The 13671-nt window shown below is 39.1% G+C and overlaps 1 protein-coding gene across 9 annotated transcripts in view; it reads right to left on the bottom strand.

Moving 5' to 3' along the window:
* The window catches only part of SNX29 (sorting nexin 29), a 443704-nt gene that overhangs the window by 281065 nt on the left and 148968 nt on the right, over nt 1-13671 (bottom strand). For 8 of the 9 annotated variants that reach the window (XM_050967714.1, XM_050967715.1, XM_050967716.1 and 5 more), the window contains one exon: nt 3699-3805. In XM_050967714.1, the coding sequence (XP_050823671.1) occupies nt 3699-3805 (107 nt within the window). Of the gene's footprint in view, nt 1-675; nt 2798-3698; nt 3806-13671 lie in introns of those variants that run through there. The other variant, XM_050967722.1, reaches the window with a different exon arrangement.

The raw sequence follows: 13671 nt of genomic DNA, 5'->3' as shown, positions 1-13671 counted from the left end.
TGGAGCAGGTGAAATTAATTAAACAAATCCTTCAAAACCAATACAAATCAAAACACTCATGTTTATTCCTTATGTAAAACAAAATGACATTAACAGCACAAAGCAAAACATGTCTTATTGTGCATTTAAACTTGCTTAATTGTTCATGGAATTGCATTATAAATATCTCTAGAGTCCATTCTCCTTTTCATACAGAACAAGGTAAAATTTGAATCTGGTCTCATATTGTATGAGATTGACTAACAGAGAGCCAAATGTCAGGGGACAAACATTGCTCAATGTTACCCAAACACTCTGTCAACCACTCAAAACATTAGGGGCTCTGTGACTGATCTCAAACTTTTGCATTAGAAGAAATCATGGTACCAAGAATGATGTTCTTTATATGGCTCTTTCTAAAGAGAGCCATAGAATTTTTTTAGCGTAGAATTTATGCAAAAGTAAAACGTGTCTCAAATATTCATAATGTTTAAAGCACTAAAAGTGTTTCTAATATGTTTAATATGGAAGTTTATTAAATCAACTTTCTACTGCTTTTTTGTATCTTCATTATATGTTTATACATTTCTTTTGTTAAATCAATTCATTCATAAAACAGCAATAAAGAATAATAAAATGTGTTCGAATAAAACTCCATTACAAATGATAAGAAGAAATTCCGATAATTTTAATATAATAAATGCTAATAATATGCACTCATGAGATATCACTAACAAAACTCTCCATAATGGAAAACCATGAAGAATAACTTCAGATATTACATTCTATTACATGAACATTTCAGCTCAGTTTCTGTTATACCCGTTTTTTAATATTTCATCAGCAATCAAGGCTTATCTCATATTTCTTTAGAGACTGCAGGATCCTGATCATCTGGTGACAAATTCATGAGGGGGTCTCTGACTTGATGTGAAACGTTTTACTAGCCAAATGGGTCCTGCAAGCAGCGTGCCTATAGCTCTGGATTACCTTAATCTGATCATGCCAACAGACTCTTTCCTTCCCCACAGCTCCTGCTCCATAGCACTGCCACAAGAGCTTTCGGCAGTGCTCCCCTTCCCACTCTTCAACATGACAGCTAGAATGGGCCCATGTAAAAACTGACAGCAGAGTTGGTACCCTGCACTTGTTGAGAGAAAAAGCAAGGGGCAGTGTCAGTAACAGCACCTGGATTATTATAGAGTCATGTCCCCACTTTTGGCATGTGAATCTATGAACACAACATCCTACACTGGACAGAAAGTCAGGCTGCCTGCATTAGATATGGTTTGCAGATAGGCTCTACAATGGAGCAGGTGTGTCCACAATTCTACAGAATCAAAGGAATTCTGAGAGACCAGCTATTGGCAGCACTGTATGGAAACTTTGTAGTATCACTGGCAAATCCTGAACCTCTGGGAGAACAATATAGCAGCTGAAACCAGGTTGGTTTTTTTAATGTTTATCAAGACATTTTACCTGGATTTTTTACTAAGACATGCACCTCAGACAGATTTGGCATCAGAAAAAGGCCATATAAACCCATAAAAAGGGCATACCATTTGAGAAAGTGGTGACCAAACATAAAAGGATTACTTGTACTTGTCCAAACATGTTTTCAAAGGATAGTATCCAGCTGTTCAAACAATGGACTATTTTTGTCAATATTCTCCCTATAGCTAGATGAGAGTTTGACTATCCAAGACGTTTGAGCAGATGGGGATACACGAAGACTCCCTCAGGAAAATGAAGCATGGTCAAAGATGCAGATTTAAGGTGACTTTGGAATGTCTGGGTACAAGCAGGCGTATACTACAATGGTTAATTAATATTTTAAGGGATGTATGTTTTTGACCTTAACATTTAACTTTTTTTTTGTCTGATCATTTCATTTTTATTGAACCTTATAACAAACATTAAGTCTCTAATCCTCCCTTTTTTTAAAAAAAATAATAAGCTTAATAGCCTTCAAAGGTGGAGCTCATGAGTAAAGCTAAGATTTTGTCATGGATATTTTTAGTAAAAGTCAGAGACAGGTCATGGGCAATAATGAAAAATTCAAGGAAGCCTGTGACTTGTCCCTGACTTTTACTAAAAATATCCATGGCAAAATGAGGAGCCTGGGCATCTGCGTGGAGGCTCGGAGCTCCAGGGTCCCTCTCCACTGGTGGTTCTGAGCTGGGGGGTTCCCCTCTGCTGCCAGCAGCCACCAGGCACTCTGGAGTCCCCACTGCCACCACTTGAGGCAGCTGGAAGCGGGAGGGTCCCCACTGCCACCCGTGGTGGAGGGGAGCTCCCGTCATCTAAGACTGCAAGGGTACCCCGCAGCTCCCTGCCTCCACAGGTGGCAGGGGACCTGCAGCTCCCAGCCAGAGCTGGCTGAAGTCACGGAGGTCTTCGGAAGTCACGGGTTCCATGACATCCATGATCAAATTGCAGCTTTATTCATGTGTATCACAAGCTTTGTCAATATAGTTACATCAGGAGAGCTTGTAACTTCTATCAGTCATTTCAGTATTAACATCACATCCATGAAACTCAACAATTTACATCAGTGCAGCATTAAGAGACTATGCCACAGTTCTGGAACATCAATTAGCAGGTGTTAAGAGTCCTCTGGGAAGTTACAAGTTTCACTAGCCATTAGAACTTTAAAGTTCCATAAAGTCTCAAGAAAGGTAAAAGGGCAGTTAGCACAGGCAACAACGCTTGTAATTTTATGAGGTCTTGAAGTGGAGGTCTCGGAGTGTAACTTACATGAGGCCTGAAACATGTGGCTCAGGGCAGTTACAAACTCAGGAAGTAACACTGGCAGCAACTGTAACAATTGTGAACATTGTTTTACTGAAGATGATGCTCAAATAAGTTATCGATGTCTCAAGGGATTCCAAGTATTACAAGCTGATTCCAAAATTAATAGTGTAATTAAATATCTTTTTAACATGGAAAGTAAACAAAACCAGTATTGTACCCAATTTTTTTAAACTCAGAACAAGTATATCTGATACATTTGAAACTGGTAAAGTGTAAGTCAATTTTGATACTAAAGTATGGATGTAAAAAATACTTTCTCCAAGAGGGAAAAAAAAAGTTACTTCTCAAAATTTCCATGTCTAAAAATTATAGCTTCTTCAATCAATTTACAACTTTTGAAATAAACAGTTGAAAGTATTAGAAATATCAGATTGTTTATTTAAAGAATTAAAGGGAGACACCAAAATTCAGGCTAAGAATGGAAATTGTCTTTCACCTTGAACTGTTAAGTCGCTGCTATTATCTACATAATAAAATTCCAGGATTGTGAACCTGTGTGTCACTCTAAAGCCTAGAATGTCTGTTGAGTCACTGTGAAGAGATGGAAACAGCTATGTGGTTGGGAACTCGTTTTGTTCAGAATATCACAAGGTTGAATTATTACTGGGATTTGCAGTTTGTTACCATCCAAATGTTTAAATTCTCAGTCATTTTGACTTTGTGAATTACAGCTGTGCAACAGCAAGACCTGTTTATCTATGCCATGCCAAGAGTCCCAGACCATTGTGATATCAGAGATAACTCAACCAGTCACCACTCTGAGTATACAGCTAATTTGAACACAATCACTTAATTATTTGTATGAGATGGTGGATTACTTGGCTCAACTTCCACAGCTGTCTGACAGCATGGGCTTTCAGCTACTAGCTCCTTAATAAAACTTCTAAAGTGTAACAGATTCTTACCTCAATCAGTTTTCTTTCATAGGAGTTTGCTAGTTCCTCGTTGTTTTCTATTTGCTTTTGCTCAGGTATGGTAAATTCCCCATCAATATTCCAAAGGTTTGGCAGAACTAAAATACAAGACAAAACAAAAATACAAGAGTAGTCTACAAAGGAAATAAATGTAGAAGCACTTAAATCTCTTAAACAATCTTTCGAAAAAGGAACAGGTTTTTAAAAATGTTGATAATAAGTATCCTAATATGGTGCAAATTGTAAGTGAGTAATATCACTAAATAAACTAAATACTGAAAAAAGTAATTTTGATGCCAAGAGTGCTTTCTTATAATGTTTAAGTAACTTCACATAATGTAACAGCAAACATAAAAAAAGAAACTGATTAGTTATTTGTGTGCATGTTTCCCTAATTCATGCATGCAGTCAATATAATTTTACACTTTAGCTTTCCGAAAATTTAAATCTTAACATCTCTGCCTATATCTTTTCTATAACACATTTAATTATTTTTATATATTATCTGTATGATTTACAAACTTACAATTCCCATTTGTTCTGTGATTCGCCTACTACGAATTGATTATTTATTCTTCACTAATGGGGAAGCTGACCTTCAATATCTTTACACAACGTATTGATGGGGATAGATCTCAAGAATATTTAGTAAGAATCAAATAAGTAATAACCATTATTAAGACGTTAATAATTTTGTGTGCACATTCATAATAACTGTGTTCTAAAATTAGGTATACAATTTTATTATGAAATTATTTTAAAGCCTGACCCAAAAATATATAACTTCTCCTTAACTTGAAGTTTGCATAGTTTCAAAAATAGCTGATTACATTTCCTTAATCAAGATATAAATACTGTAATTTTGAAAAACCAATAAACTATTGCTCAGTGAGAAAAAGTACTCCAAAACTCCATAACGTTGACTAAATTATGTTCAACAAATCTCAGAATACAATTCCATTTCCCTACAAGTCAATCAAAATTTTCTGAATAAACTATGATGGAGCCATGAAAAGAGAGTCCAGTGTTGCCCGATCTTTAGATTATATTGATTACTTAAGAATCCCCAGTTATCACTTTGAGGGTTGAAAAGTTCTTGCCTCAAGATCAGACCCAGTATTACTCAAATTATTATATAGTAGGGAACCCCGATGCGCACAGTTTCAACACTCACTATAGGAACTCTTTTTTATATTTACAAATATAGTTTATTAATGCATTTATAATAATGCACAGTCACAAACACCCCAACTCAGTAAGATAGATAGAGATACTATAGAACGCACATCTGCACATCCATATACTCTCACCATCTGCTGTAGAACAACCTGAAATGTTAGCCACCATCTTCCTCCCCACCCTTACCTTTCCCATCATCACCAGTGGCCATCATTCTGGCATCTCCCAAGGACTATATCTCTCTCTCCTACTGCCCCTAGACTGGGATACCACTTTTATAATACATTACACTGACATCACTATGTTGGTGCATATTCAGTAGCACCAACATAGTGGTGCTTTTCCTTAATTGTATTTCCTCCCCTTACTAATGTTGGAGTGTTTTTTTCCTATAGGTTAGTATATCAGTGATCTCAACTTATTATCATATACATCCATTCATTACTACGGCCCTTTCATGGTTAGGTATCCCATTTGTTATTTCTGTCCCAACTGGTTATTTCAGTTCTCTCCAAGTTCCAAGTTGTGGTGTACCTATTAAGTTTAAAAGGGTATGAACTTAGGAAAGCCCCTATGCCAACCTGCATTAACGCATGCTATACGTTAAAGCTCGCAGCCATATATGGATCTTATGCTTTAGCTCACCACTATCCATCTAGGTGAAAGGTCACAAACATATGTATGCTAACTTTGCCTTCGCTCAACATACAGAATGTGACCTGCAGGTCCCTTGTGTTACAGCCAAAATATACTCTAATATAAATCTATAAACCTATTATAATAAAACAAATAATGAAACCCAGAAGAAAATAAAAAACTTATAAGATACATAGCCAAGAAAGCAGGCTAGCCTTAGATGCGTCTCATTTACCTGTTATGTACGTCAGTTCGTTGCCAGGACACTTTTGTGGTTGACTCATGTATCTGTGGTCAGGACTGCCCGTTAAACTCTACTTTCAGCTCCCCAAATACTTGGGGTTTTCTCTTGGGCTGTTTATTTGTGCCAAGTTTATCTGTTCAAAGTGCATAGGTCTCGAGCCTTGTGCATAGGTCTCAAGCCTTATGCTAACTTGCTAAAGTTAATGTCTTACAGCATGTAGGTTTCTTGCATTACTGCTGAATATAATGCAAAAAAGTAAAAAAAATAAAGGCAAGCTAGCCCACTGGGCTACATAAACGGTACAGAACAACATTTGAGAGTGATCAGACAGGAGAGGCAAAAAAGGCAATGACAGCTTTTTCAGTGCATTAGTTCTGAAACAAGTGACCAAAAATTTAATAAAAAAGCATGTGTCAATGAAACTATCATTGAATTCAGAAAAGCACTGTTTCAGAACATTTGAAAATAACTTGACAGTAAAAGTTAAGATTTAATTAACTACTTGGGGTCCATATTATGAATCACTTGGTATAATGTGTGATTAAAATACTATTATTTAAGTGTTACAAGAATAGGTAATGTTCAGAATTTTTCTTACACAAGTTGCTGCAGCATTTAGGGGACAACCTGAACTGAAATTATTTTTCTACTTTTCAGAACTACTAGCGAATGAAAAAATCAGTTATTACAGAGAGCTAGATTCTGAAATTGTCATTAGTGGTGGTGACGAAAAAGGAAGAAAGATCAGAGCTTGATATTCAGAACTCGGATTGAATTTGCATGGTTGGCAGAAGATAATTATCATATATGTAATAAAATACAGTTCTTAAATGGTAATTTGTCAAACTGTATGCTGCTAATATACCTGTGGTACTTGAAAATGTGATCAGCAGCCAATAATCTGCTGTGAAATGATGCATAATTCCACCAGTAACACCACCAAAGCTGATAACATTATGATTTATATAGACATCTATTCTCAGTCAGAGGCAATTTTTGTCCTACATTTATAACTGCACAACAGGAAGATATTGTTCAAATACAAAAAAAGGATAAAGGAAAAAAAATTGGCAGAACACAATCCTGATCTTAAATCAAAAGTCAAATTTTCAAACATATTATGCTAAAACTGGAAATTATTATTTTTAAGGTACAGAAAGACTACTTTTAAAAAGTGTATTTTTAAACAATTTTTTAAAATTAGGTAATTTATGTTTAGAATGTTTTTGAGGTTTGCTTTTATGGCCCTATTGTCTTCAGACCCATCTAATTTACCATTATTTTTCTAAATTTGCCTAAATTAGTTTGAAAGGCATGCAAGAGCGGTTATTATTCATATGTGCAGTACACCAGAAATATAAGTTTTATGGATTAACTATTTAGACAAAACCTAACACTCTTGAGCAGTGCTTCTCGAAGTCAGGCTGCCGCTTGTTCAGGGAAATCCCCTGGCGGTCCAGGGTGGTTTGTTTACCTGTCTCATCTGCAGGTTCAGCCGATCATGGCTCCCACTGGCTGTGGTTCACCATGGGAAGCGACACGGACCGATGGACATGCTGGATGCCCTTCCCACCGAACTCCATTGGCCTGGGACAGCAAACCGCGACCAGTGGGAGCCGCGATCGGCTGAACCTGTGGACGCAGCAGGTAAATAAACCGGCCCGGACTGCCAGAGGCTTTCCCTGAACAAGTGGCAGCCCAACTTTGAGAAGCACTGCTCTAGACAACTGAATAGCATCTGCTTAGGCTCGGAAGGATCAGATATTTATTGATAACTGCTGGTATCAACAATTTCATCTTATATATACAAACCAATGAAAAATATTTTCATTGATAATTGAAATTTACAGAAAGGTAAAGAAAGAATAATGCTGCTTGGGAATTTAAAGTTTGATTTAGGATATTCATTTTGTATATTTTGACATGTAACACTGGCAATGTGTATTTTATTGGTTATAAAGCTTTAAAATTTTGAATGTCAATGTCTACTGTCATTAAATAATAAAAGTCAAATGGAGTCTATAAGGAGTCACAAACGCACACCTTGTGAAAGACCCAAAGCAGAAGATCTCTAGCTTCAATCTGCCACAAAGTTTATGGGCAACCCGAAACCACATTCACACAAATCACGGCAGATGCGGATACTTGATGCACAAATGGAATATTCAAAGCTCTCTAGGGTGCAACTGTGATCAACCAAAACAGACCATAGAAACTATAACAACTCAATGCCCGATTCACAAATATGAAGGAGGCATCACAGCAATAAACTCTGCTACTCCTGATGCAATTATCTGTCTTAACCACCTAAATGTAAAATTACAGTAGTTGTTCTACATGTACATCAGTCATACGAAGATTAAATAATTATTGCCTGAAATCCCTATTGTCTGATCCCTATTGTCTGATTCCCACAATGTAAAACATGTCAATATAAATTCCCCAACCCCAAAATACTTAAAATCCACAATTTTGCAAAGTGTGCAGATGTACATAAACAGACACAGAAAAAATGCTTTAAAATAAACATCAATGTTGTCTGTCAAAATTTTAAAAAATAAAAATTGAATTCTATCAAGCCTGCATACGACTAAGTTAATTTTGTTTAAAATGAGGCTTAATTCCTATTTGACAATGATAGAGTAGATATGGCAAGATGCTGTAATTTTACATTCTGAATTGCTTTTATTAAGCTTGTATTACTTTCTTTTCCTACAGTCAATTCTTTGAAGTGTTTCAGTGTATGTCTTTATGATCTGAGACAACAAACTCAGGGAAACAAAAAGACTGAACATAAATTACAGCAGAATATGCTTTGTCGGGGTACTGTACAGCTCAAGGGATTGCCAGTGCACTACAGAGCCTTCCATTTGTAGGGCTCTTATTTAATTCCAAGTCAAACTGGCAGTGATCAAAAGCAGTCTAGTGGCCCATGTGAAATGAATGAGTATGGAGAGCGAACTTCCATTTGCCCCTTCTAGGTCAAAATTGATGAATAGGGCCCTACCAAATTCAGGAAAAATGCATCATGAACCATGAAATCTGGTCTCCTCCTGGGAAATCTGGTCTTTTGTGTGTTTTTACCCTATACTATACAGATTTCACGGGACAGACCAGTGTTTCTCAAATTGCAGGTCCTAACCCAAAAAGAAATTGCGGGGGGGGAGGTGTCACAAGATTATTTTAGGGGGGTTGCAGTATTGCCACCCTTACTTCTGGTGCCTTCACAGCTGGGGGTGGCCGGATATCGGCAGCTATTGGCCAGGCGCTCAGTTCTGATGGCAGCATCCCGCCAGCAGCAGCACAGAAGTAAAGGTGGCAATACCATACCAGGCCACCATTATTTCTGCACTGCTGCCTGCAGAGCTGGGCGGCCAGAGAGTGGCAACATCTGATTGAGGGCCCACCTCTGCAGGCAGCAGCGCAGAAGTAAGGGTGGCAATACCATATCACGTGATCCCTGCCGTTCTTCAGCTGCCCAGATCTGAAGGCAGCGCTGCTGTCAGCAGCAGTGCAGAAGTAAGGGTAGCAATACCACAACTCCCCACAACTCCTTTTTGGGTCAGGACCCCATCAATTACAACACCGTGAAATTTAAGATTTAAATAGCTGAAATCATGAAATTTATAATTTTTAAAATCCCATGGCCATGAAATTGACCATAATGGACCGTGAATTTGGTAGGTCCCTAATGATGAATATTGGCAGGATTCTATGGGGACGCTTGTACTGCCACCCCCAGGACTTCTGTGGCAGGAGGTGTGAATTACATACAAATAGTAAACTCAGAATACAATATTTTATCCCCAGTTACAGGACAGCTAATGTGCTTTGCCAGGGCCGGTGAAGGATGTTTTGCGCCCTAGGCGAAACTTCCACCTTGCGCCCCCATCCCGCGGCAGCTCCCCACACCATCCTGAGGCACCCCTCCCCGTGGCAGCTCCCCCCTCCCTCCTGACGTGCCCCCCTTGCGGCAGCTCCCCACCTTCCGCCCTGAGACACCCCCCGGCCCAGCTCACCCCTGCTCCGTCTCCTCCCCGAGCACGCCGTGGCTGCTTCACTTCTCTCACCTTCCAGGCTTGTGGTGCCAATCAGCCTAGGCACTGCAAGCCTGGGAGGTGGGAGAACTGAAGCGGCCACAGTGTGCTCAGGGAGAGGCGGGGCAGGGGTGAGCTGGGGCAGGGAGTTCCCCTGAGTGTCCTCCCTCCTTATTTGCTGCAGGCGGCCCTCCCCACGCTTGCCTGCCCCAGCTCCCTCCGCCTAAATGCTGGCGGCGACCGGGGCGGCCGAAGATCCATCCGCCACGGTTGCTGCTGAAGAAAATGGCGCCCCCCAAATGCCAGCACCCTAGGGGACTGCCTAGGTCGCCTAAATGGTTGCACCGGCACTGTGCTTTGCTGTTGCTAGCATGCAGGATGAAATGCTGATTTTTCCCCAATTTTCTCATTTTCATCGCAGAACTGGACATTTTTATCCAATTCTAGGTCCTTGGTTTCAATTCATTCAATTCGCAATTTTTTTGAAATTCTGCCAGAAGTATTACGTGCAATCTAAATTTGATGTTCACCTTTTAGCTGGCTCACTTCAGTTCAGAAAAGTTCTAATATTTCACCATACTGGTGGATGATCCTGTTTTTGCCATGTATTGTTTAAAGAGGCAACAGGATATCCATGAAGAAGGATGACAGAAAGAGTAAGAGATGGAGAGAGATGCAAGCTGGACAGAGAGAGTGAGCGCTAGGAATGGAGAATTAGCTCTGAGAGTTGTTTGGATAACCTTTCAAAAGGGTGCAGATTTATTTACTGGACAATGATCACAACTTTGAATACACTTCTCTGGTTGGACCAGTTCCTTCTACTTTATTAAGTTTTTCTGTTAAGTTTCCTCTCTTAAATGGCTTGAAATTATCTAGATATAGAAGAGATTCATAAATACATCTTAGAATGAATGCATTATTATAAAATCCGAACTGTCATCATACCCGTCACAATCGCATTTTCACTTGCTCACTTGGCTTGCACCTTCAGCTTCTTAGAAACAGAAGTTTTGCTAAATGAAGAGCAGCTTGACAGTGAAAATTACTTCTGGCTTATAACAAAATTCAGATAACTGTCAATTTTTGGTCGTACTGCAAAACCAATTAAAAAGATCTATTGTGGAGGGAGTGGGGGGGGGCATATTTTGTGTGTCAATAATTCTTTATCAAATTTTTTTAGTTTGCAAGTAATGAGCTGGAAGGGTATTTTTTATTCCTGCAAACTTAATTTGGTGTCTGAAAATCAAGCTATGTTTCTTCATTTTCACGCATCATCTTCAGCAGCAAAAATTCTACAAAATAAATTAGGTCCTTAGTCTTTATAATATACATTTGTAACATCATGGCTATTTTCCCCCAAAACTTTGCTTAAAAGACAGTTTCTCACCTAGCTTCTGAAACGTGAAAGTGAATAATGACATTTTTTAGTTACATGGGCACCAAGAAGCTATGTCCCAAATTTTACATAAGGAACACTTTTCAGAGTAGAGACACATTACTGAGATGATCAATAATATTTGATATTCAAACACAGCCACAGTGCATAAGAGTCCAGCCTGACAATACGTAACAGTTGAATGATCCTCTGAATGTTAACTATGCTGCCAGTAAGTGCTTTAATAAAGTTTTATACCATAGTAAATTGGATCAAAATGGAAAAGTTATGGTAGTAGCTTACTTCAAAAGAGAATATTCAATGGAATAAAATTGTCACATTATAGTGTAACTTTAATACTTCAGAAATAAAGTAAGTTTGATCCAGGACACTCTTAAAATTAGTCTGAGCCAAATTAGCTTCCTTGACTTAAGAGAGTTTATGAGGTAAGGCTTTTACCTAGGCAAAAAAGAAACATAATTTTAGCAGTAGGGTTGGAGATAAAGGAGCAGATTTTAGAAATGGCAGAGAAGCAACTACAAGATTTGGCAAGGGTAAGTATGTGGCGAGTTGGGCATAACCCCCAAGTTGTGACACTGAGTGATTGGAAGGATGGTGGATTTGTTAACTATGATGCAGACAGGCAGATGGGGAAAGAAGAGAAGTAGTGTAAGAAAGTGTCAGGAGATTCAAGGGGAGATAACTGGGAAAGGAGTTAGAGCCTAGAAAGACATCATGAATGTTTTAGAGTCATCCCCAGAGAGGCGATAGTATATAAATTCAGTTTCTGAAAATAAAATTTAAAAATTATAGGAGTCTACAAAAACTCAAAGAAATAGGAGGCTAAATACTGTACAAATCAAAATAATGAATAATGAATACAAAGATGTATAGCATAGAAAAATATAGAAGACTAGGAAAGAACAACTAAACTTGGTAACAAATTAAACACAGGAACTAATCAGTAAAAAAGAAGCATTTCTGAGATACATGAACACAAACAAGTCCATGCTACCAGAAGTTGCTGAACCTTGATTAAAGGGTGGGGCTTCTTATAACGCAGCCAACCAACCAGCCAGTGGCACAGGAGCCGAACAGAGCTGAAAACAGGGGAATGTGAGTGGGAGTTTGGAGGACGGTGTGTGTGGTGTTTTTAGGGGTTTTTCTTTTCCTCACTTCTCTGCAGGAGTTTAAGAGGGAAGGCTATAACAGCTAAAGAGGCAGCAGTGGCAGTGACTCCAGGAATGGAAGAGACAATGAAGATGATTGGATGTGCAAGCTGTAGAATGTACATTATTCTGGAGAAAAGTACTTGGTTTGTAGGAAGTGCTGCCTGACAGATCTGATGGAAGAGAACATCCAAGGTTTGGAGTTGCAGCTAGAAACTATGGTTGAATTTTGAAGGGGATTGGAGGAAAGGAAAGAGAAGACTGAAAGGAAACCTCCTGGCCTGCAGATGTGAGGGTAGCCTGCTGAATGAAAAAAGTGGCAGTAGAAGCACAGGACTATGAGAACAAGGCAGAGGAGAACAGCAGCTAATGAAGGAGAAATAGAGCTCAGGAATAGGTGTGCTGAGTTGGAAAACAAAGGGGAAATGCAGACAGTAGAAGGAAGAAGAACAAGTAGTTCTACAAGAAGAGAGGAAGAGACAATAGAGACAGACAGAGTTTGAAGCCCCACAAGGACAGAGGATGACTCACAGAAGATTGCAAATGAGAACAGAAAACAAGAAGCCTTGCAGCCTGAAAGTGCAATTCTCCAGCCTTCCCCCTTCTGTTCTAACACTAAGAGGCGTGAGGTACTCAGCTGGGGACTCCCTACTAAGAACAGACAAGCGTGTCACCAGAGCTGATCTAGGAGAACTGAAGAGTGTGCTGTCTACGTGGAGCTAAAATACAGGATGTGGATCTGAGACTGAAGAGGATCCTAATGGGAGCAGGAAAGAATCCACTGATTGTCTTTCACCTGGGAACAAATGATACTACTAGAGCCTTGCTGAGATGCATCAAGGAAGACTACACCAGCCTGGGGAAGATGCTTAAACAAATGGAGGCTCAGGTGATCTTCAGTGGGATTTTACTTGTCCTTAGATGAGGAGAGCAAAGGCAAGACAAGATTATGATGATCAACAGATGGCTTGGGCAATGGTGCTATAAGGAGCACTTTCAGATGTTTGACTAGTGGGAAGCATTTATGGACAGAATACTTCTCTCAAGGAATGGACTCCACCAGAGTACAGAAGGAAACAGACTTCTGGGATGGAGGCTGGCACAACCGAATAAAAGAATTTTAAACTAGGAATTTGGGAGAGATGGTTGGAGATGCTCATGTAATCTCCATGCCTGATTCAAATATTGAGTGGGAAGAAAATCAAGTAAAAAAGGATACAGAACTGGGTTAAGGAACAACAGAAGGCAGGAGAATGGACATAAGCAGAAAGATAGTGCCAATATCACTGACAGTAACTGTCAGGTAGGCAATACTGACAGTCTC

Source organism: Gopherus flavomarginatus, chromosome 9, assembly GCF_025201925.1.
Source record: "Gopherus flavomarginatus isolate rGopFla2 chromosome 9, rGopFla2.mat.asm, whole genome shotgun sequence".
In the NCBI taxonomy this organism is placed as follows: domain Eukaryota; kingdom Metazoa; phylum Chordata; order Testudines; family Testudinidae; genus Gopherus; species Gopherus flavomarginatus.
Note: the sequence above shows the minus strand (reverse complement) of the source record. Positions and strands in the feature narration are given on the sequence as shown.